The 21,632-nt window shown below is 55.4% G+C and overlaps 2 protein-coding genes across 19 annotated transcripts; one reads left to right on the plus strand and one right to left on the minus strand.

The window, feature by feature from the left end:
* Window positions 1–835: 835 nt before the first annotated feature.
* On the minus strand, window positions 836–13,939 carry ZNF7 (zinc finger protein 7). Of its 17 annotated transcripts, none has more exons than XM_033420033.2 (6): window positions 13,563–13,939; window positions 12,373–12,530; window positions 12,157–12,204; window positions 11,513–11,639; window positions 7,056–7,172; window positions 836–5,377 (listed from the first exon to the last, which is right to left on the minus strand). In XM_033420033.2, exons 3-6 carry the CDS (start codon window positions 12,157–12,159, stop codon window positions 3,594–3,596), a joined length of 2,031 nt encoding a protein of 676 aa, XP_033275924.1. In that variant the 5' UTR covers window positions 12,160–12,204; window positions 12,373–12,530; window positions 13,563–13,939; the 3' UTR covers window positions 836–3,593. The 17 variants fall into 17 exon arrangements, with proteins under 17 accessions (XP_033275924.1, XP_033275923.1, XP_033275917.1 ...); XM_033420032.2 differs by having other exon boundaries at window positions 12,373–12,533; XM_033420026.2 differs by having other exon boundaries at window positions 12,306–12,530; window positions 13,563–13,704.
* A 4,124-nt stretch (window positions 13,940–18,063) lies between these two features.
* RPL8 (ribosomal protein L8) lies at window positions 18,064–20,568 on the plus strand. 2 transcript variants are annotated; one of them, XM_033420159.2, is made up of 6 exons: window positions 18,064–18,162; window positions 18,397–18,543; window positions 18,624–18,765; window positions 19,014–19,232; window positions 20,027–20,142; window positions 20,371–20,568. In XM_033420159.2, the coding sequence occupies exons 2-6, from the start codon at window positions 18,406–18,408 to the stop codon at window positions 20,527–20,529; spliced, it is 774 nt and encodes a 257-aa protein (XP_033276050.1). In that variant the 5' UTR covers window positions 18,064–18,162; window positions 18,397–18,405; the 3' UTR covers window positions 20,530–20,568. The 2 variants fall into 2 exon arrangements, with proteins under 2 accessions (XP_033276050.1, XP_049556741.1); XM_049700784.1 differs by lacking the exon at window positions 18,064–18,162 and adding an exon at window positions 18,246–18,265.
* Window positions 20,569–21,632: the final 1,064 nt, after the last annotated feature.

Raw genomic sequence — 21,632 nt, forward strand, 5'->3', positions numbered from 1 at the left:
ATTCACTCAACAAACATTTCCCAGGCTCTGAGTGCAAGCCACACACACAAGGGGACACAGGGATGTGAAAACCCACCTGGGCTCTGCACACACACCCCATGTTATTTGTGAAGCTTCCAGAATGCTCAAAATGTCATAAATCAAAGCTTAATCTGATAATTGAGACAAAAAGCAATTTCAGGTCAAAATTAGGGGTTTAATTTGTCTCCAAAAGAGAAACCCAAAGTATTTTAAAATCTACTCTGGAATGGTTCTGGAAATTCTGTTTTTGGGCCATGTTGGGCGTCTTGAGGGATCTAGTTCCCCAAGGATTGAACCTGGCCCCGCACACAGTGAAAGATGGGTCCTGACCAGTGGACCGCCCGGAAATTCCCGGAAATTCTTAAAATGAGTTTAGTGTTGCATTTACTGAAGCCCCAAATTGGGAACTATAGCTTGAAAGTAGAGCAGAATAGTCCAGAACTCGCACTACCCGGCAGGTAGCCCTCTCCTCTCCCTCCCTGCAAAGCGTCTGATGTGCGCAGATGCTTTTCCTGTGCTCTGGGATCTCAAACCTGTGCAGTAGTTTGAACTCACAATGTCTCGCCAGGTGACACACGAATACTACACATCTTTTTCACATGGACTCAGCTAAGAAATGACTCCTCACCCTGTACTTCTGCAGTCGATATTCTAGACTGGAATGCAGAGCTTGAGATGTATTTCTATTGAATTCTTGGTTGTATTGGGACATTTAAGTGAACAAAGCACACTAAGAAGAGAGAGGAAAAATAATCCCTCAAAGGCTGGAGGCATGAAGTTTTTACCCAAGTAAACGAGGCAGGACTGCCACTCGGTCAGAGGCAACCGGCAAACAAATGGGCCAGCTGTGTTCCAAGAACCTTTATTTGGTCACACTGAAATCTGATTTCAATATAATTTTCAAATGTCACAAAATAGTCTTTCCCCCCCAACCACGTAAAAACGTTAACCCACCCTTAGCTCGTGGCCTGATAAAAGGTAAAAGCAGGCACATTAAAACCCTGACGCTGATCCGAGCAACCATGGGTTGGGAGCAGCACCAAAAGCTGAAGCGCTCAGGAGCCCACAGGGCCCTCGGAGGCGGAGCCAAGAGGCGGAGCCAGAAGGCGGAGCGTCAGATGGGCTACAGCTCAAGCAGCTGCCTTACTCCTTGGCTGTCTGTGATTGAGTTCCTGGACATGAGGGCATTTACAGGACTGACTCTGGCTCAGGTTCTGGGGGCCGTGTAGGTCCCAGTGCCTTCAGGCTGATCAGCAGGCCTCACAGATGTGGGCACAGGTCCGCATTTGGCCCACGGGCCACACAGTCAGCCAGCCCGACTTAGGACTGTGCTGATCCAGAAAGAATCCAGGTGCTGAAACAGCTTTAAGGCTGGTCCCTCTGGCCCTTTTTGGCCAGCCTGCAAGTGCTGTTAGGGGAAAACAGAAGCATCCTACCCAGTGCAGAACCTGGAGTCCAGAGGCCTTCCACCCCTTTGTCCATCATTACCAGAAAGTGGCCAGGAGACAAATCCCTTGTGGGGACGGCACACCCAGCGACAAACAGCCTTCACAGAGCCAGAAGGCGAGAGCACGGGGCCTCGGGAGGCCCTTCCAGCACCTGGTGGCACCAGGCGCCAGTGGAGGGCGCGTGTGGCACGAGCACCGGGACCCTGACTCTTGTCCCACCCTTGGGTGGCTCACAAAGCCTAAGATGCAGCCCACTCACCTGTGCCCACCCTGCCCGGCTCTGATGGCGGTAGCCACCTGGTTGAGCACACCAGCCGAGGCGGGAACATGATCTCTGCACAGCCTGTAGAAGTCCCTGCGCTCTCGCACTGACCCTTCAGACACAAGCTCTGGGTGGAGCAGGGGACGGCCAGGGAGGTGGGGTTACAGCTGCTGCAGGGGCACAATGACTGCATGGTGTCCTCCGCCCAGGGCGGGAACACCCCCGAAGGTGCAGGTTGGGGGATGATCCTCATCCCCAGAGACAACACTACAACCTGAGAACACGTCATACCTTTTGTCAGGTGAACTGGCAGATCAGGCTGAGCTGCCGTGGGGCTGAGTCCCTGTCTACGTGCTGAGAACGAAAACTCACGTGAACTCGGCCACCCTGAACTCCACTGTCCCCAGCCCCACCAGGCCCTCCAGTACACACGGAGCAGCAGTTTCCCCTGATACAAACCCATGGGCTGATTCTGGGCCATGTCGCACAAGGCGATCTGGGATTCACCCAACCAGTGTGATGGTGACCCAAGTCGTGTTGCAATAAATCCTGAAGTGACCTATGTCCCTCAGGTTCACCTGTCCGTACATGGGAGAAGTGGCTTCTCTGTGGCAGGCCGCCCTTGGCCTGTGATTATTGGCAATGGCACCAAAGATTGGCAGGTCTCGGGGGGTGGTCCTGGGTGGCAGCCTGTGCAAATGACACACCTGGTCCCGAGTCACCACTGCCGAGTCCAGGGCCCCAAGCAGGGCTGGACTTGATGCTACATGTCAGCCGCATCCTGTGGCTCACAGGCCTTGATGAGATGCTCTGTGAGCTGCTCCGCAGCCCCAGCCTGTCAGTCAGGTTCACCAGAGGGGTGGGCGGAGCGGTGATCTCCCCTGCACATTCTTTCCACCCGTGCCAAGAAACCAAGGGCCCTGACCACTCTACCCTGGCTGTTTCTCCAGGCTGGGCTGGCAGAGAAAACCCAGGGAGAAGGTGATGTGGGCGGAGCAGGCTCGCTCACGCGCACCCGTTGCTCAGCACCCGTGGGGCCCTCTGCCCTGGGACCTGTGGGGCCCACAAGACCACGCCGACACACTGATCCTGGTGAGCAGGCATCTCCACCGTCCTCAGGCCTGTGAGAAGGCACGGGCTCGTGTGTCTGCTCGCAGACCCCCCAGTTTGGGCAGTCCCCGTGGCTGGAGTTTTGAGGACGTCTGGCCAGCAGCAGCCAACAACACACATCCCAGCCTCTGGTGGTGTTCTCGGGACTGAGGTGAGTCTCCTACAATGCTGAGGGCCGGGCTGGGAATCCCAGTGAGGGCTGCGCATCTGATCCTTGTAACCAAAGCAGCTGGGCTCTGGACGTAGGGTGGGCCAGTGACACTGTCCCCGGGCCCGGGCACTGCTGCTGGAGCCAGCTCCTCCCCAGAGGCCCTGCCGGGGTAGTCAGGTGAGGGGGACCGGCCACGCTGCCTGGGGCCCTGCAGACACGAGTGAGCATATCTTGCTGCTGAAGCCAGTCTGAGTACCTGGTGCTTAAGGAAGACGTCCTGGGTAACTTCTTTCAACCCACTCGTCTGGCGGGGCTCATGGGGCTTTTCTCATGCCTCTTCCTCGTCCGCAGGACCTGGGGTCTTCCCTCTGTGAACTCAAATGCTACACATGTGCACCTTGATGTGAGGGACACGGGCTTTACTGAAAGTCAAACGTGCCAGCAAATAAACATATACCTCATGTGAATCTGGATGTTCTCTCTCCTAAGAGAGCAAGTCTGAATCTTTCACAACATTCTAAACCGTCAGTATAAATGATCCCATAATAAGTTAAGGCTGTAGGTTTATTCACATTTATACACATTCGTAAAGGTGAGTGGTCTATCCCATGTGAATTTTCTGATGCTGAGTAAGCCTTGAGCTCCTATTAAAAGCTTTGCCACATTCATTACATTTATAAGGTTTCTCTCCAGTGTGAATTCTCTGGTGTATAATTAGATGCGAGCGCCATCTGAATATTTTTTCACATTCATTACATTTATGAAGTTTCTTTACAGTATTAACTTTCTTACGGCTCACGTGGGTAGAAGCTTCCAGAGTATTCCCATACTCGTGGTACCACTGGGCTCGAGTGTGGATCCTCTGGTGCTCGATGAGGTACGAGCTCCGGCTGAAGGCTTTCCCACACTCGCTGCATCCATAGGGCTTCACCCCAGCGTGAATGATCTGGTGCTGGAAAAGGGTGGAGTTCTGACTGAAGGCTTTCCCACATTCACTGCACTTATAGGGCCTCTCCCCCGTGTGCACCCGCTGGTGTATTGTGAGCTGTGTGCTCATACTGAAGGCTTTTCCACATTCGAGGCACTCGTAGGGCTTCTCCCCTTTATGGATCCTCTGATGGTAAATGAGGCTTGAGCTCTGGCTGAAGGCCTTCCCACAGTCACTGCACTCATAGGGCTTCTCTCCAGTGTGAATTCTCTGATGCTGAATTAGGTGTGAGCCCTGGACAAAGCCTTTCCCACATTCTTCACACTTAAATGGTTTTTCTCCAGTGTGAGTTCTCTGGTGGCGAATAAGCCGTGAGCTGCAACCAAAGGCTTTTGAACACTTGTTGCATTTATAAGGTTTCTCTCCAGTATGCGTCAGCTGATGCTGACTAAGGCGGGAGACCCACCGGAAAGCCTTCCCACACTCGTCACACTTAAACGGTTTCTCGGTAGCATGCAACCTCTGATGTGCAACCAGGCTGGGGCTATCCGGGGCTCTTGGGAGCTGAAGTTTCTCCCCAGCGTGCATCCGCTGGTGCTGAGCTAGGGTTGAGCTCTGGCTGAAGGCCTTCCCACACTCCTGGCATGGGTAGGGCCTCTCTCCCGTATGGGTCCTCTGGTGCCTGGCCAGCTGAGACTGCTGGCTGAAGGCCTTCCCGCACTCCCGGCAGCCATAGGGCCTCTCTCCCGTGTGGACCCTCTGATGGTGGATGAGGCTAGAGCTCTGACCAAAGGCTTTTCCACATTCCTCACACCTGTAGGGCTTCTCCCCAGTGTGAATCCTTTGATGCTGAATGAGTTTCGAGCTCAGACGAAAGGCCTTCCCACACTCGGTGCATTTAAACGGCTTCTCTCCAGTATGGATCCTCTGATGCTGAGTAAGCTGTGAGCACAACCTGAAGACCTTCCCACACTCCTCACACTCATACGGCTTCTCGCCATGCAAGGTACTCAGATGTCTCCCCTGTAAGCAATCAGGTAATTTTTTTTGGCACTCCTGGCAGCTGTTAGGTCTCTTCTGTGTATTAATTTCCTGATGCAGAGAGACATCTGAAGTAGATCGGAAACTCCTACCACAGATGTCACATCTTCGCAAGGACCCCTGACTTTGATCACGTCGACAACCCAGGCGGCCACCACTCCCCCGCTCGCCACACCCCTGGGCCTCTTCCTCAGCGAAGGTCTCCCTGGGAGCCACAGTCCCTATATTCAAGCAGTTTTTCTGGAAGAGGGAGGTTGGCTGACTCTCTGAACAGACCTCGGGATCAGAGGCATCTCCAAAGCCAGGACTCTGGGGAAAGTCCTGGGACGGGGTTTTGACCATGACCACATGGGATTCTGATTTTAGACGGTCAATGTCTTCACAGGCCTGCTCACTCTCGGTCCCGATTGTAGAATCTGAAATGAACAGGAAGTAAACTGCTGCTTATCCCCTGTGCTCAGAGGAAGGACAAAGACTGGAGGATGGGGCAGGGGTGCACACCACCCCTGGGACTGAGCCCCCTCCCAGACAGTCTGCGTTGAGCACATGGAAAGACGCTACAAGAAGTCAATGCCTTTGACAGTTCTCAAAATCTGGTTTCATTCATACTTCATTTTATGCACTCATTCAGTTACAGTGTACTTGGCAGAGTGCAAAGAGCTTCCCTTCTACATGGGGGAAAGGTCCTCCCACGTGGAACTAGCATGAGGAAAAATCTACAAAGAAGCAAAGTGAGCTCGATAGGGTGGGAGGTTTAGTGAGAGGCAGGGCTAGGCTGAGAGGTCAGAGGCTCCTGGTTGCAGAGAACGTAGAGTGAGGAGGAAAGAGAGACTGAAAACTGTGAATAGAGGGATGTTAGATACCAAGAAAAATGAGGTGCAAGAGCTGCTGAGGGGCACACAGGTGGTGAGCCCAAGAGAACTGGGCCTCCAGCTGTCCACTGGGTGGGGTTCTGAGAAGGACCCCAGGCCTGAACCCTGTGGCATCCAGCTGCCGCCAAGCCACGCCCTCTGACGCACACCTGGCCGCATCCCTTGCTAGTCTGCCCCTCAGCTTCCAGGCAGCCACACCCGCTGGCCATACTGACTCCTCCTTCCCATGGGTTTCTGGAGGGTCCACCTACGCTGCCTGCCCTCCATATGGAGGTTTGGAGTGATGTGGCCACCAGCCAAGGAATACCTGGGGCCCAGAAGCTAGACTAGGCAGGAAGGATCCTCCCCTACAGGTTTCATAGAGGACATGACCCTGCCCATACCTTGATTTTGGACATCTGGCCTCCAGAACTGAGAAACAGTAAATCTCTGCTGTTTTAAGCCTCCAGTTCGTGGTGCTTTGTTACAGCAACCCCAGGACACTAACACAGCCCTAGAGCCTTATCTGAGAGGTTGGGGTCACCCAGGGCCCCAAGAAGTTCCAGAGGGAGCATGGCGGAGGGAGGGGACAGCTGCTCAGAGCCACACTTAGTGCTCCCCTTAGAGCCACATGTGTGTACCTGAGCTCAGTAAGACTATTAGTAAAATTACAGGGGCTTCCCCGGTGGTGCAGTGGTTCTGCCAATGCAGGGGACATGGGTTCAAGCCCTGGTCTGGGAAGATCCCACATGCCACGGAGTGACTAAGCCTGTGTGCCACAACTACTGAGCCTGAGCTCTAGAGCCTGCGAGCCACAACTACTGAGCCCAAGTGCCACAACTACTGAGCCCACGTGCCTAGAGCCCGTGCTCCGCAACAAGAGAAGCCACTGCAATGAGAAGCCCATGCACCACGATGAAGAGTAGCCCCTGCTCGCCACAACTAGAGAAAGCCCGTGTGCAGCAACAAAGACCCAACGCAGCACCCCCCCCAGCAAAAAAAAATTACAAACTGAGCAAATAGTGGTTCAAAAACAAACCGTTTTTGCCATAATGCGTGGGTGTTTTGTGCCCTCGCTTTTCTGTAGTTCAGTCTCTCCTGAGGCTGCCCCACCACCCGTCTACACTTCCGGACCCACCCCATGGCACTCCCAGGCAGCCCAGCAAGCCCACGTGGGTGGCACCTGGGGTCTGCCTCCAGCCTCCCGCCCGCAGCCCTCTCACCCTGTGCCCGGAAACCTCACCTGCCTGGGAGGTCCTGGCTGCCTCTCTCCCCTCCGCTCCTTGCAGGTCGAGGACCCATGGCTCCTGCCCCTGTTCCAGCCGGGAGATCAGCTCAGGCTTGAAGACCAGGAATCCTGCTGTGGAGGCGGCAGAGGAGGAGATGGCATTGGTGTGGCTGGGAGTGCAGCTCAGCCCTCTCTTGTTCCCAGGAGTGAAGGGCTGGGGGCTACTGGGGCACAGGGGCCCTCTCTGTCCAGGTCTGTCGCCTCCTGAGGCTGGACACAGAGGAACTCCTGGACTCCCAGCCTGTCCCTGTCTCCATCCACACAGGGCCAGGATCCCCAGGGAGCTCTGTCACACGAATCTGCCTAGTACAGGCCAGCTCTAGCCCAGGGGGAGAGAAGCCAGGCACTGCCAGCACTTCCCTCAGTCCCTCAGTTCCGAGAGCAAGGACACCCCAAGAGATTGACGTGGTTAAAAAACAAGACAAACAACAACAACAAATCAACAAACAAAATGGATTTTAAATCAGAAGGTGTGAGGACTTCCGTGGCAGTCCAGTGGTTAAGACTCTGTGCTGGGCTCCCCTGGTGGCGCAGTGGTTGAGAGTCCACCTGCCGATGCAGGGGACACCGGTTCATGCCCCGGTCCAGGAAGATCCCGCATGCTGTGGAGCAGCTGGGCCCGTGAGTCATGGCCGCTGAGCCTGCGCGTCCAGAGCCTGTGCTCCGCAACGGGAGAGGCCACAACAGTGAGAGGCCCGCATACCGCAAAAAAAAAAAAAAAAAAAAAAAAAGACTCCGTGCTTCCAACGCAGGGGGCACGGGTTTGACTTCTTGGTCTGGGAACTAAGATCCCACATGTCGCGTGGTGCCGCCAAAAAATAAAATAAAATAAATTTAAAAAAAAATCAGGTGTGAAGTCCAATGGTCACCCAGAAGCCCCAGCCTCGAGTCCTCATATAAAGCCCTGGGGGGCCTCGGCAGAGGGGTGGAGAGCTGCAGGCACCCACCTGGCACCTGCCTTCTGGGGCCGCCAGCCCCCATGCTGTGGGCCAGCCGTGTGATGTGCTCCCAGCCCATCCAAGGGCTGGCCAAGCCCTCTGGCTGGAGCACACCTCAGGTTTCCAGCCGTGTGGATGGAGAAGGGCAGGCAGAGAGAGCCTAGGTCGAAGTCTCAGGTGATGGCAGGACCCTGAGTTGACCCACAGTCAACATGAAACAGGTGTTCTTACCAAGCACATGTGCAATGCTCACAGAGAAACATCCCTGGGCCAGTCAGGAAGGGGATCAGGCACAGGCCACAGAACAATACCACAGACTGCACCTGATCTAAATGCAACTGGACATGACAGCCACCACAACAAGTAGCTCAAAACTATTAGCTACCTGAAAACGAAATGATGAATTACTAAGTGGTATTTACTGTAAGTAAATTGTATTTACTATAAGTCAAAATTTGTAGGGCGCAGCTGAAGCAGTACTTACAAATAAAATTTCACATTTTAAAATATGTTGACCAGAAACAAGAATGATTGGGGGCTTCCCTGGTGGCACAGTGGTTAAGAATCCACCTGCCAGTGCAGGGGACACGGGTTCGAGCCCTGGTCCGGCTCCATGCCATGGAGCAACTAAGCCCGTGCGCCACAACTACTGAGCCTGCGCTCTAGAGCCTGCAAGCCACAACTACTGAGCCCTTGTGCCACAACTACTGAAGCCTGTATGCTTAGAGCCGTGCTCTGTGACAAGAGAAGCCACCACAGTGAGAAGCCCATGCACCGCAACGAAGAGTAGCCCCGTTCACCGCAGCCAGAGAAATCCTGCGCGCAACAAACACCCAATGCAGCCAGAAATAAAATTAAAATTAAATAATAAATTTATTTTTAAAAAAAGAAACAAGAATGATAAACACAGAAAAGGTAAATATTAAATTCAAGGAGTTGTAAACAAAACAACACAGCAAACACAAATAAATAAAAAGGGAGAAAATAACAAAAGTGGGCAAGATTCAGTGAAAGAGCACCCCTTCCCCCCAAAAAAAACCCAAAAGCTGGTTCTTCAAAAAGATAAAAAGCATAGTCTTGTGGCAAAACCAATCACAGGGACTTCCCTAGTGGTCCAGTGGGTAAGACTCTGTGCTCCCAATGCAGGGGGCCTGGGTTCCATCCTTGGTGGGGGAACTAGATCCTACATGCATACCACACCTACGAAGTCCGCATGCTGCAACTAAGAGTCCACATGTCACAACGAAAAGATCCTGTGTGCTGCAACAAAGACCCAGTGCAGCCAACATAAATAAATATTTTTTAAAAAAAATAACAGTCAACACAGTGAAAAAATGCTACCAAAAAATAAAACAAACAAGGGAAACAAACACAAACATAATAGAGATTAAAAATAAAGAGTATTACGAACAAATACACGCTAAAAAAATTGAAAATCTGAATGAGTAGATCTATCTGTACAAAAACTAGAAATGACAAAATTGGCACAGGGGAAAATCCGTAAGCTTGATAGACCATGAGGCATTAATAAAACGTAAATTCCAGTCAAAGACCTTCCTTCCCCAAGGGCCCAAGGCCCAGGTGGTTTTACAGGTGAGTTCAACCAAAAACTCGAAGGTTCAATTAATTCCATCTATATAAATTCTTCCAGAAATTAAGAAAGACAGCAAAAGCTTCCCAGCTCATTTTATGAAACTTATATGCAAAAAATGTCAAACTATATAATGACAATTCACCAAAAAAGAAAAAACAAACAAACAAAAAACCATACAAGTCCATTTGGCTTAGGAACAGGGATGCAAAAATCCAAAATACAATACTGACTACCTGAGTCCAAAAGGTTATCAGAATGCATATGTAAATATCATGACTTAAGTAGAGTTTATTCCAGGAATATAAGGAAATATGCCAATGTAACTTATTAGACTAACAGGCTAAGAAAAAAAAAAACATATGGACATCTCAATTAATGTAGGAAAAGAATTTGAAATATCCACCTGCCAATGCAGTGAACACGGGTTCTATCCCTGCTCCGGGAAGATCCTACATGCCGCGGGGCAACTAAGCCGGTGCACCACAACTACTGAGTGTGCACTCTAGAGCCTGTGAGCCACAACTACCGAAGCCCGCGCGCCTGGAGCCTGTGCTCCGCAACAATAGAAGCCACTACAATGAGAAGCCCGCACACTGCAACAAAGAGTACCCCCGCTCGCCGCAACTAGAGAAAGCCCGCGCACGGCAACGCAGCCAAAAACAAAAAACAAAACACCGAAACTCTTCAGCCAACTTCTGTCCTTAGTTACATGCATTCCCTTTAAAATCAGAACAAAACAAGCATGCCCACAGCACTCCTAACAGCACGGGCGCTCTGGCCATTGCTAAAGATCAGGACACATGGGGGCCAGGAGGGAAAACACCAAGCTTTCACTTGCAGGCCCCTCCTTAGAACATGATACCAGAACTAGCAGGGAGTCCAATGAAGTGGCCAAATACAAGGTCTATCCTCCAAAATCAAGAGCATTTCTCTATAGCAGCAATAATCAGCTAGAAATATAACATAACAATGATACATTCACAAAACAACCTAAACTGAAGATCAAACACCAGACCACTGTGGAGGAAATGCCCACACTCTAATAACGTCTGCAGAGGTAAGTAGGTAAATGGAGACACAATGCACGGTCTTGGGTGGGAACAGTTAACAGAAAGGTGCCAGTTCTCCTCACACTATCTACAAATTCAAACCACTCCCCTATAAAAATTCCAGTGCAATTTTCAAGGAACTCAAACTTATTCTAAACTTACACGAAAGAACTACTCTGTTAGCCGTAAGTAAGTGAAATTTTGAAAAGAATAAAGAGCAAGAGCTGCCCCACCAGGTATTAACATGCCACAAGCCAAAGCAATCAAAAGTAATACTAATAACAGAACAACCTAACAAAAAGCAGAGAGCTGCCCCCTAACAGACCAGAGCTCAGAAACACACCATCACACATATGAAAAAGGCAGCTCTACAAATCAACGGGAAAGGATGGATTGTTTAGTGCTGGGGAAACAGCTCAGTGTGTGGACAAAGATAAAAAAGGATTCTCGGGGCTTCCCTGGTGGCGCTGTGGTTAAGAATCCACCTGCCAGTGCAGGGGACACGGGTTCAAGCCCTGGTCCAGGAAGATCCCACATGCCGTGGAGCAACTAAGCCCCTGCGCCACAGCTACTGAGCTTGCGCTCTGGAGCCCGTGACCCACAACTACTGAGCCCGCGTGCCACAACTACTGAAGCCCACACGCCTAGAGCCCATGCTCCGCAACAAGAGAAGCCACCACAATGAGAAGCCCGCACACAGCAACGAAGACTGAATACAACCAAAAATAAATAAAATAAAACAATAAATAAATAAATATATATAACAGAGGCCTGGCTAGGTGGGTGCTGACCGATGACGCAGGGGCTAAGGGTGTCCAGATGAAGCCTCACCTAGTCCGGCCACACTGCTGTGGTTCTCGAGCATCACCTCCTTGTAGAGGGCCCTCTGGCCAGGGTCCAGACACTGCCATTCCTCCCGTGAGAAGTGCACAGCCACATCACCAAACGTCACAGCCTCCTGAAAGGACACACACCAGTCCCCCAGGGACCCCTGGGTGTCTCAGGCACATGGACCACAAGGTTGGGTGAGACAGTCACCAGGCCCCTTTGGCTCTAAAATCAAGGGGAGGAGAGAATTCCCTGGAGGTCCTATGGTTAGGACTCCGCACTTCCACTGCAGGGGGCATAGGTTAGATCCCTGGTCAGGGAACTAAGATCCTGCAAGCCACGCAGTGTGGCCAAAACAGTAATAATAATAATAGAAAAGAAAATCAAGGGGAGGGACAGTATGGAGAAGGGGGAGGGACCCAGACTAAGGTGATATACAACCTTCCCCAGAGAGCCTCAGGCAGGGCCCGGTCTGGGCAGTGTTTGCTCACTACCTTGGCAATGGGCATGCCGGAGACCGGCAAGGGTCACAGTGTGGAGCCAAGGGAGGGTCTAGGTCCAGGCCCAGTGGGCAGGGAGGGTGCCCAAAGGAGGAGGAAGGGGCCCTCCCAGAACGAGGGAGGGAACGGGGGAAGTCAGACTCCTACCATGCGCCTGCGTGGGTGGGGATCCGCGTGTCCCGGCCCAGAGACCTGCTGGAAGTAACGAAAAGGTCAGAGATCAGTATCCTGGAGGCCCCAACCCCTGACTTCCAGGCTAACCGAGGGGCGTGGTACTACGTTCCCCCATCCTTTACCTCCAACCCCAGGTGTTCTCTGGCAGGGACTTGGAGCGGGGCCAAAGTCGCCATGGCACCTGAGTACCTGCCCCCCGAAGCTCCATTCATCTTTCAGAGTGTGTAGTATGTATGAATCACTCCACAAACATGTAATGGGTGATTGCCACGGGTGCCAGGTGCTCAACCAAGCAATGGGGATACAGTAGTGAACAGTACACACAGACTTTGCATTCACGGAGCAGTCTACTGGAGAAGAGAGTTATGTGACCACAAAAACAAATGCAAAATTACAGCTGTGATAATAGCACCGAAGCACAAGAAACTCTGAAAGCACTTAAACGAGGAAATTCTGACTTAGTCTGATGGGTCACTTCCCCTAGGTGCTAACTTGGCTAAGGTAATGGAGGTGGGGAGGGCACCGCAGGCAGCAGGAACAACGTGTGCAAAAGGCATGAGGCAGGAAAAACCGGGGCTGAATGAGCCTGTGGGGCCGCAAGAGGAAGCATGATGCGACTGGAGGCTCGAATAGACAGGAACCGGAAGGACGGACTGCAGGGACAAGAGGAGTGGGCACAGGACCCCACCCCAACCCCAGTATATAAACTTGGCCCCTCCCCAGGCATCTCTCTGGGAGGTCAGAATGAGAAGCGGGCTTCCTAGGGGAGCTTCTGGCTCTCAAATCGGCTTGAGGGCCGAAGCCCCAGGCCGTGAGGGCAGCAAGGCTAAGGCAGCAGTGACCACTGTCAGGTGGGTCCCCACCTGGGCCTGGCCAGTGCTGTATCCCCTGTAGAGAATCGCAGGCCCTTAGCGGCAACCAGAATTCAGAGAAAATACATATCTTACTCCCCCAAGGTACAGCCCTTTTTGCCACCCTCACTAAGTCTAGGCCTTCGACGGACAGTGAGGGAGGGAAAAAGAGGGCCCTAGAGGGAGATGATTATGCAGGTAGGATAAGCAAGGATGCCCCTGGAGCAGACCTAGAACCGGCGGGAAGGTTACGAGGCTGCCGCGAGGCCGGATCTGCGGGACTCCCCCTCCCGCCTCCCACCTCTGCCGGGCAAGACGGCCGAGGCTCGACCACCACCCCGCCAGGCGCCCACGGGCTCTAGAGAGCCGCCCGCGCCACCCGCACTTCCCCGCGGAGAGGCCGGGGAGCGCGGGGCCTGCAGAGTCGGAGGCGGGAGGGCGCTGGGGCTGGTAGGCGGCCTCTCCGCCCGAGGGCGAAGAGCACGTGCGGCGCCCCGACACTAACCCGCGCGTGTTGCATCGACTCACCCTCCCCGGGGCCGCTCAAGGACCCACCCGCGGGACGACGCCGGAAATGGGCCTCGGCCGCCCGCGGCCGCTCTGCCCCGCAGCCTTCCGGCCGTTCTGGGCGTTTCGGAGGCTCGGCCAACTCGGTGGTTCCCAGCCGGCCCCCGCCCCCGCCTCGGAGCCGGCGAACGGGCGGGGCCAGATCGCTGGGGAAAGGATGGAGCCCGGAGAGGGCGGGGCGGAGTCCGGTAAAGGGCGGGGTCACAGTACGGGGAGGGCGGAGCCGGGGCCCAGGAAAGGCGTGGGTCTGGGCCCGGTGTCTCTTGGCCTGGGGTCGGGGAGCGGACCCGGGCGAAGCGGGCGGAGAGCCTGAAGTTCGCCTGGGGACGATCCCGCGCACCTCCGGTCACCAGTCCGAGGGCGCTGGTCCCCGCACCGGTTCTATGTGCTGGTTTTTCCATAGCAGAACGCACCCGCTGGGCACGTTCGAGGCCCCAGGACTACGGAGACACCCCCACCCAGGCCGTGTCCGGGGCAACGGCCTGCTGGGGGCGCAGAAGAGCCGTGTGCAAAGAGCAGGTGTTCTGCACCTGGTGGGGCAGATGGTCCAGGCGGAGGTCACCGCAGTGCGGCGGGGCACCGACAGCTCAGAGATGAGGCTGGGAGGGCCCCAGAAAGGGTGAGGTCCACCAGGAGAAGGAGAGGCCCAGGGGAGGGTCGTCACCCGGGACTCCGGGCTGGGGTCCCTGGGTGCATCGCGGGGTTCGGGGCAGCAGGACAGACCAGGACCTGCCGAGAGACCGGATGGGGTGGGACCGGATGGGGTGGGACCCCGAGGTCAGGTCAAGGCTTCTCCTCGCTGCGCCCCCACCCATCCCCAACTTCGTGTGGCCCCCGGGGCCACCTGTTCTGGGTGTTCTCCCAGATCCACGCTGTCCTGTGTGTAGGGGCGGGCACCCCAACTTCTTTGGAACTCAGCAGGAGCCTCCCCAGGTCCCTGCAGCCCTGGGGAGGACGCTGTCTGCGTCTTCGGAGGCCTCAGCTTTGTGCGGCCCCGGTCCCTGGAGCTCTTCACACTGGACAGCCCTGGAGAGGGAAGGGCGGGGGAAGGGTGCGCAGAGCTTTTCGCGGGGAGGGCCCTGACACCCGACTTGTCGACGATCCAAATCCCGGGGTCCCAGGCAAAGCCACTGTGAAATTGGTGCAAACCAAAGTAAGGAAATGGTCAGAATCAGCTCCCGGACCGACTCCTAGGGGAGGTGGAAGAGAAAAGCAAGTACGCTCGGAGGAACTAGCTCCTCTCCCTGGGCCCCTGTGCGGCATGGTCCCGGCGCTCCCACCCCACACCTCCCAGCTCGAACTCAACTCTCCCGTCCCCACATCCTCCCTGCTCACGCTCAGAGAGCATCTGTGCAAAGTATGAGTAAACGAAGGAATGGAGAATGGGAAAGGGCTGGGAATATGCCTGCTTCCTAACCTTAATCGCCAGCCAAGCGCTCAGGTACCCTGAGCTCACTGGTGGTCCTGATCTACTTACTGGGAGACTTCCTGCTGGAGGGTCTTCACACTGCTCCATCTAGAGGAGGGGCTGGCAAACCTGGGCCCTAGCCTGGCCCCCTCAAGGTAAGAATGACCCAGGGAGCAAGAGGGGGAGCCAGGGCTGATGCTTGGGTCTGTGGACCCTGAGGACAGAGCCATCTCAGCCACCACAAAAGCCTGGCCCAGAGTGTCCACCCAGCAGACATCTGGGCAGTGTGGGAGGTGCAGGTACCAGTGCACTGAGGGTGCTGCCCGGGAGTGGGGTGAAGGAGACTGCTTCTATCCACTGCAGGCCATTCCAGGGCCTCCGTGGCTGAGTCCCATCATCCTGAGCAAACAGACTATTAACAGTAAGGGGCCTGGGGAACTTCCCTGGTTGTCCAGTGGCTAAGACTCCGTGCTCCCGATGCAGGGGGCCGGGGTTCGATCCCTGGTCAGGGAACTAGATCCCGCATGCCGCAACTAAAAAAAGAGTTCACGAGCAGCTAAGACCCGGAGCAGCCTAAATAAATAAATAAATAAATAATATTTAGGGACTTCCCTGGTGGCGCAGTGGTTAAAACGCCACCTGCCAATGCAGGGGACACGGGTTCGAGCCCTGGTCCGGGAAGATCCCACATGCCGCCGAGCAACTAAGCCCATGCGCCACAACCGCTGAGCCTGCGCTCTAGAGCCCACGAGCCACAACTACTGAGCCGGTGTGCCACAGCTGCTGAAGCCCGCACGTCTAAAGCCTGTGCTCCGCAACAAGAGAAGCCACCACAATGAGAAGCCCGCGCACTGCAACGAAGAGTAGCCTCCGCTCGCCGCAACTAGAGAAAGCCTGTGCGCAGCAACGAAGACCCAATGCAGCCAATAAATAAATTAATTAATTAATTTTAAAAGATTATTTAAAAAATAATAAATATTTTTTTAAAATGTCAGGGGCCTGCATGGTTCCCCAAATGGTCACAGTGCCCTTTCTCTGGGCCAACCCAGATTACTTTCCAGCTATTTCCGGCCTGCGATTGGGATTCCAAGCTGTAAGTGTTCCCAGGGGAAAAGCCCAGTTTAAAAATTATTTTTGGGAATTCCCTGGCAGTCCAGTGCTTAGGATTCCACGTTTTCACGGCCATGGGTGCAGGCTCAATCCCTGGTCAGGGAATTATGATCCCGCAAGCTGTGCGGCCAAAAGAAAAATTATTTTCAAAGAGCTGTGTTTCCAAGGCCAGTCTGGGCCATCTACTAGATTTTCTGTAGTCTAGTAGATGGCCCAGAGCAATAACACTTTCAATGAACTGGAACAGACGGAGCCCCTGAAGGCCATCACCATCCCTGAGCACTCAGGAACCTCATGGTGTGCTAAAATGTACCTCGGGTTTCTTTTTTTTTTCCTCGGGTTTCTTTTAATCGGGGATGGTAAGACATGCAGACTCGGAAGTGAAGGAAGACATTTATACTCACGGGTCTCTGGAATGGGAGGCAGGGCACACCACATGGGGCCACACAGGGAAGCACTAGGTTGGTGAGGAGGCAAAAGAGGGGAGGGAAGGTGTGGCCCAGAGCCTTCACTGGGGTTTCCGCAGGAAAGAATGGGCAAGGCAGAGCAGGCACGCTGAGTAAGCTGAGAATCATGTGTTTGAATAATTTCAGCAGGCTGCAGGTTATCAGGTTATGGTTGGTCTCTAGTTGTCCCATACCTGGCGCTGGGGTGATGTAGGGCAGGGAAACATTGGTGTGGGGTGTGAGTCTCATAAAGGAGACAGCTGGGAGTGTGGGCTCTGGATTGGTTGGTTTGTGCCAAAGCCTCGCTCTAAGGTCCTTTGCTGCCTCCAGGATCGCCTTTTGGATTTAGCCTCGCTTGACTCAAAAGCTGGCAGGAGGAACCGGGAGACCCCAAGCCCTGAACAGAAGCAGAAGCTCCCTGAGTCCCCCAGGGAAATGTTACCTGAGGAGGTCAGGGACTTGGGGTCCTGAGAGCAAAATGAACGAGGTGCCGGAGGGGGCCTGAGGAGGTGGGCAGCAGGGGCTGCGGGTGACAGGCCTGTGCCCAGCACAGAGAGGCCTTGGCACCACCTGCTCCTGTCTGACTCCTGCCCTGTACTCAACTTTTTTCCCACTTGGACCGGAGTCCCTTGAAGGCAGGGTTTGTGGTGTTTCCATCTTGCCTCTCTCAGGGCCGCCCCCCCCATACTCCATCCTAGGGACCCCACAGCCCACAAGTCCAAGCACTGTCCCCACCTCCATCCCACTCTTCCTCTGCCCTTCTGGTCTTCCAGGCCTATCCCGAGCTGACCCCAGTGTCCGTCACCCTGCCCCAGGGCGGCCCCGGTGCCCCTCAGCTCCTGGCCCTGCTGTACGCTGTGCAGCCTCCGGATGAGCTATCTCTGCCAAGAGTCGGCTGTCTCTCCGGGCGCCTCGTGCTCCCCTGTGGCTTCAGCATGTGGCCACATGGACCCTTCCTTCCCTCTCCTGTCACCTTCTCCTGATGTCTCTCTGGCCTCCACCCCTGCAAAACCCACCTGCCCGCACTGGTGCAAACACACCACCCCAGAGCCCTGAGTGCAAGCCCCTCTGCTCCCTGAGACCCCTGCCCTCACTCTCTCCCTACCTCGCTGGCTCTCCCTCCTCAGGCGTCACCTGCACACCCACTGCCCTGGTCACTAAGCTCTCCCTGTCCGCGCCTACTGACAGGTCTCACTCAGGGGATCCACCGCCTCTTCGGCTAATTCCAGGGATCCTCTCTGGAAGGACCCCTCCCACTTCTCCAGAAGCCCCCTGCCCGAAAGATGTGCCCTACTGGAGGCTCCCTTTCTGGTAGGCTTGCCCGCCCACTCGACGGCCCCGCGGTGGGAGAGCAGCATCCCCGCCAGACCACCGGAGCCTCTGCGCACTGCGGGACCAACCACCTCAGTTCGCCTGCGCTGAGGCCCCGGCGCGAGGGAGGGGCCACTGGCGCCCGCGAGAGGACTACAAGTCCCGGCGTGCCTTGCGGTGGCGGCCGCCGCTCCTGGCCGGAAGGTTAAGGGCTCTCGGCCCCACCCCGGAAGATAAGGCGGCTCTCAAGGGCCGCGTCTCCTCTTTCGGCAGTGCCCGGCAGCAGGTAGGACGTGTTGGTGCCGCCTGGTGCCATCCGGTGCCATCAGGCGCCATGCGGCGCCCTAGGGCCCGTGAGGGACCCCAGCCGGCTCTGCAGAAGGCGCCAGGTCGCACGGCCGGGGAGGGGGGCGCGAAGGGTGCCGAGACCTGGAGGGAGGAGCCGGGGGAGCGGGAGCCCTGAAGTCGGGGTGGTGGGGGTGCCTGGGCCGCCCGGCCGCTGACCATGAGCCACCCCCAGACCGCCGCGATGGGTCGCGTGATCCGTGGGCAGAGGAAGGGCGCTGGCTCCGTGTTCCGCGCGCATGTGAAGCACCGGAAGGGCGCCGCGCGTCTGCGCGCCGTGGACTTCGCCGAGCGACACGGCTACATCAAGGGCATCGTGAAGGTTCGGGGCGCGGGCTGGGGCGGGTGGGGGTGTGGGGCGCCCGGCGGGACCCACGCCACTCAAGCCGCCTCGACCCGCAGGACATCATCCACGACCCGGGCCGCGGCGCGCCCCTTGCCAAGGTGGTCTTCCGGGATCCGTACCGTTTTAAGAAGCGGACGGAGTTGTTCATCGCCGCCGAGGGCATCCACACTGGCCAGTTCGTGTACTGCGGCAAGAAGGGTGAGTGTCGCGCCTAGATGGAAGGTGGCGGTGGGGAGGAACCTGCGGTTCCTTGAGGTTTACGCCTTGGGTCGGGGGAGGAACACTGAGGCAGCAGACCTGCTTGGCCACGCATACTCGGTGGGTGCCTGGAGAACTGTAGGAGGAGGCTGGCTGTGGAGTGCTGCGCTGGCTTTGTTTTTGGCAAGCAGTGGTTAGGACACCACCTTACGCTGTTGACTGCCGGCTGCTGCTGCTTCCCCTTGCAGCCCAGCTCAACATCGGCAATGTGCTCCCGGTGGGCACCATGCCCGAGGGCACCATCGTGTGTTGTCTGGAGGAGAAACCTGGTGACCGGGGCAAGCTGGCCAGGGCCTCTGGGAACTATGCGACTGTCATCTCCCACAACCCTGAGACAAAGAAGACCAGAGTGAAGCTGCCCTCGGGCTCTAAGAAGGTCATCTCTTCCGCCAACAGGGCTGTGGTCGGTGAGTGGAAGGTGTCAGTTGAATGCTGTGGGTCTCCTGTGGACAGCCAGCAGCTAGATAGGGACCTGGAACCCAGCTGCCTGCTTCACTGAAGTGTGGGCTGTGTAAGCTTGAGCACAGCTCTAAAGTGGGCATAGCAGTTCCTACTTAACTGCTGGTTGGGTATTGAATGAGACCGAACCCGCTGAGACTCTCAAGGCAGACTCGTCTGCGCTTGGGGATAACCTGGACTTATGTGATCCTTGCCCGTTAACATCCTACTAAGATATGTGTGATTTCCTTAAAGGCACCCAGGAAAAAAGCACATGAACCCAAGTTTGTTTACTTTGGTTTTTGTCAACATCTTTGAATCCATGTGGCAAAGCCAGTCTTGCATGGGGGAGGCTCTTGAGGATGTGCTCACAGGATAAACAAAACAATGGCAGAGAAGTGGCAGGCTGGGTCAGCTGTCCTGTTTGGGGTGGGGAGGTGCTTGCAGGAGTGCAGTGTCAGACCCTGCAAAGGGGACGACTTTCTGGAGAACCGTGGATCAAGGCAGGCATTCCAGACGATGTGAATAAAGCCCTGGCTTAACGACCCTGCAGCGCCTGAAGAAACTTGTCGGCTGATAGGCTGCAAGGGGACTTGGTGCTTGGTGATGGTTTCGAGGCATTTCTGAGGTTCCTGGGAACGTGTGATGCTGTATGACACACGGGGGTGGGACACTGGCACGGACCAAGCTCTGCCTGATGGGAAGGTCCCCCAGTGCTGGGCAGGGTGTGATACATCTCCCTGAGGTCCCTGGTCTCCAACAGGTGTGGTGGCTGGAGGTGGCCGCATTGACAAGCCCATTCTGAAGGCCGGCCGTGCCTACCACAAGTATAAGGCAAAGAGGAATTGTTGGCCACGTGTGCGGGGTGTGGCCATGAATGTAAGTGGCCCAGAAATGGACAGTGGTGGGGGTATTCAGTGTACTGGGGCTGTGAGATGGGGTGGACAGGCTCCTTCCTGTAGTGTTCCCTCTTCTCTGTGGTGGGGGATCTGTACTGTGAGGCTCTCGGTGATGGTTTGTAAGCACAGGCTGGTTGATTATACCCTTCCCCAAGCCCTCCTAAGGCAGGTCGGGGCCACACCCAACACCACTTCCCTCTTCCCGCAGCCTGTGGAGCATCCCTTCGGAGGTGGCAACCACCAGCACATCGGCAAACCCTCTACCATCCGCAGAGATGCCCCTGCTGGCCGGAAAGTGGGTCTCATTGCTGCCCGCCGGACTGGGCGTCTCCGGGGAACCAAGACTGTGCAGGAGAAAGAGAATTAGGGCTGGGGGCTCAATAAAGTTTGTCTTTTTCACAGCTGAGCTGCGCTTTTCCATGGTTTCAGAGGGAAGGGTCCCTGCTGGGAGGAGTGCCTTGGTGTTCCACATAGGGAGGAAGGAGGAAGATGAAGTAGTTGCACTAGTGAACAGTGGAAGCTTTGGACAGAGAAGGTGGGGCTGCTGGGTTGCTTCACATCTTGACTCTTGGAATCCCCCACCACCTGCACGTGGAGCAGAGAAGCCCACTCACAAGGAGTGTAGCCCCCAGACCTCTGTTCACTAACTTGTCTTGAGCACTTGGAGAATCTGGATGAGGGTTTGGGTGCTGTTGGGTGAGAGAGTGGTGTCCCTGGAGCCACAGGCTGGAGAGCAGGGGTGCTGCCTTGCAATGGAAGGACCAGACTAGTTTCTCAACAGATGGGCTTCCTTTTTGGCAATAGCCCACTAGCACCTTGTCCCAGACTAAATGATAGACTGGTCAAAGCTGATAGAGCCAGGGCAGACTGGGCACCAGAATGGGAGTGGAGGCCCATCAGTGCCTCAGGACCAGGACACTTGCTTCCCAGAGGCCAGCCAGAGCCTCCTGCCCCTAGTGGTACCCCTTGTGAGCTGATGTGAAAGCAGGAGCTGCAAGCCAGTGTGCCTAACTGACCACTGGAGTGAGTGGTAGGCCGATTGGGACAGCAAGCGTGGATGGCAGGCTGAGGTGGGATGCACCTTTACAGAGTGGGCACAAGGGCACTGGCTGGAGTCTCTGGCAGCCACCTTCCTGAGTCTCACGCATGAGAACTGATCCCCTTGGCTGTTCCGGGAGACTGGCAGGGTTCCTCCTGGGTAGTAGGGCCTCACTGGTTGCCAGGTGGCTACTTGTTTTCATGGTTCATACCTGTCTCTAGTGTGAACCTCAGTTCTAGTCTTGCCTTCCTGGGGCCCCACGTGTCCTATGCCACCCACGCCTAGACAGTGACCCAGTAGGGCTAGGACCTCGGTCATGAGAGGAGGGCAATGGTTCCTTCTGAAGGAAAGGGTACTGGACATGTTTGCCTGAACCATAACCTGCTTGCAGTATTGCTCCCTTCTGGGTAAAGTGGCCTGGGGCTTTGTCC

The sequence above is a fragment of the Orcinus orca genome, chromosome 17, assembly GCF_937001465.1.
Source record: "Orcinus orca chromosome 17, mOrcOrc1.1, whole genome shotgun sequence".
Taxonomy (NCBI): Eukaryota; Metazoa; Chordata; class Mammalia; order Artiodactyla; family Delphinidae; genus Orcinus; species Orcinus orca.

What these genes read in the sequence shown, in the direction of transcription:
- RPL8 (XM_033420159.2), top strand. Translation starts at nt 18,406, where the DNA reads ATGGGTCGCGTGATCCGTGGGCAGAGGAAGGGCGCTGGCTCCGTGTTC. An exon ending in CGCCAACAGGGCTGTGGTCG is followed by an intron (nt 19,233 to 20,026) that starts GTGAGTGGAAGG and finishes GGTCTCCAACAG; the next exon opens with GTGTGGTGGCTGGAGGTGGC. An exon ending in TGCGGGGTGTGGCCATGAAT is followed by an intron (nt 20,143 to 20,370) that starts GTAAGTGGCCCA and finishes CTCTTCCCGCAG; the next exon opens with CCTGTGGAGCATCCCTTCGG.
- ZNF7 (XM_033420026.2), bottom strand. Translation starts at nt 12,395, where the DNA reads ATGAATGGAGCTTCGGGGGGCAGGTACTCAGGTGCCATGGCGACTTTG. An exon ending in CCCACCCACGCAGGCGCATG is followed by an intron (nt 11,640 to 12,156) that starts GTAGGAGTCTGA and finishes GTGTCCTTTCAG; the next exon opens with GAGGCTGTGACGTTTGGTGA. An exon ending in AGCCAGGACCTCCCAGGCAG is followed by an intron (nt 5,378 to 7,055) that starts GTGAGGTTTCCG and finishes TGTTCATTTCAG; the next exon opens with ATTCTACAATCGGGACCGAG.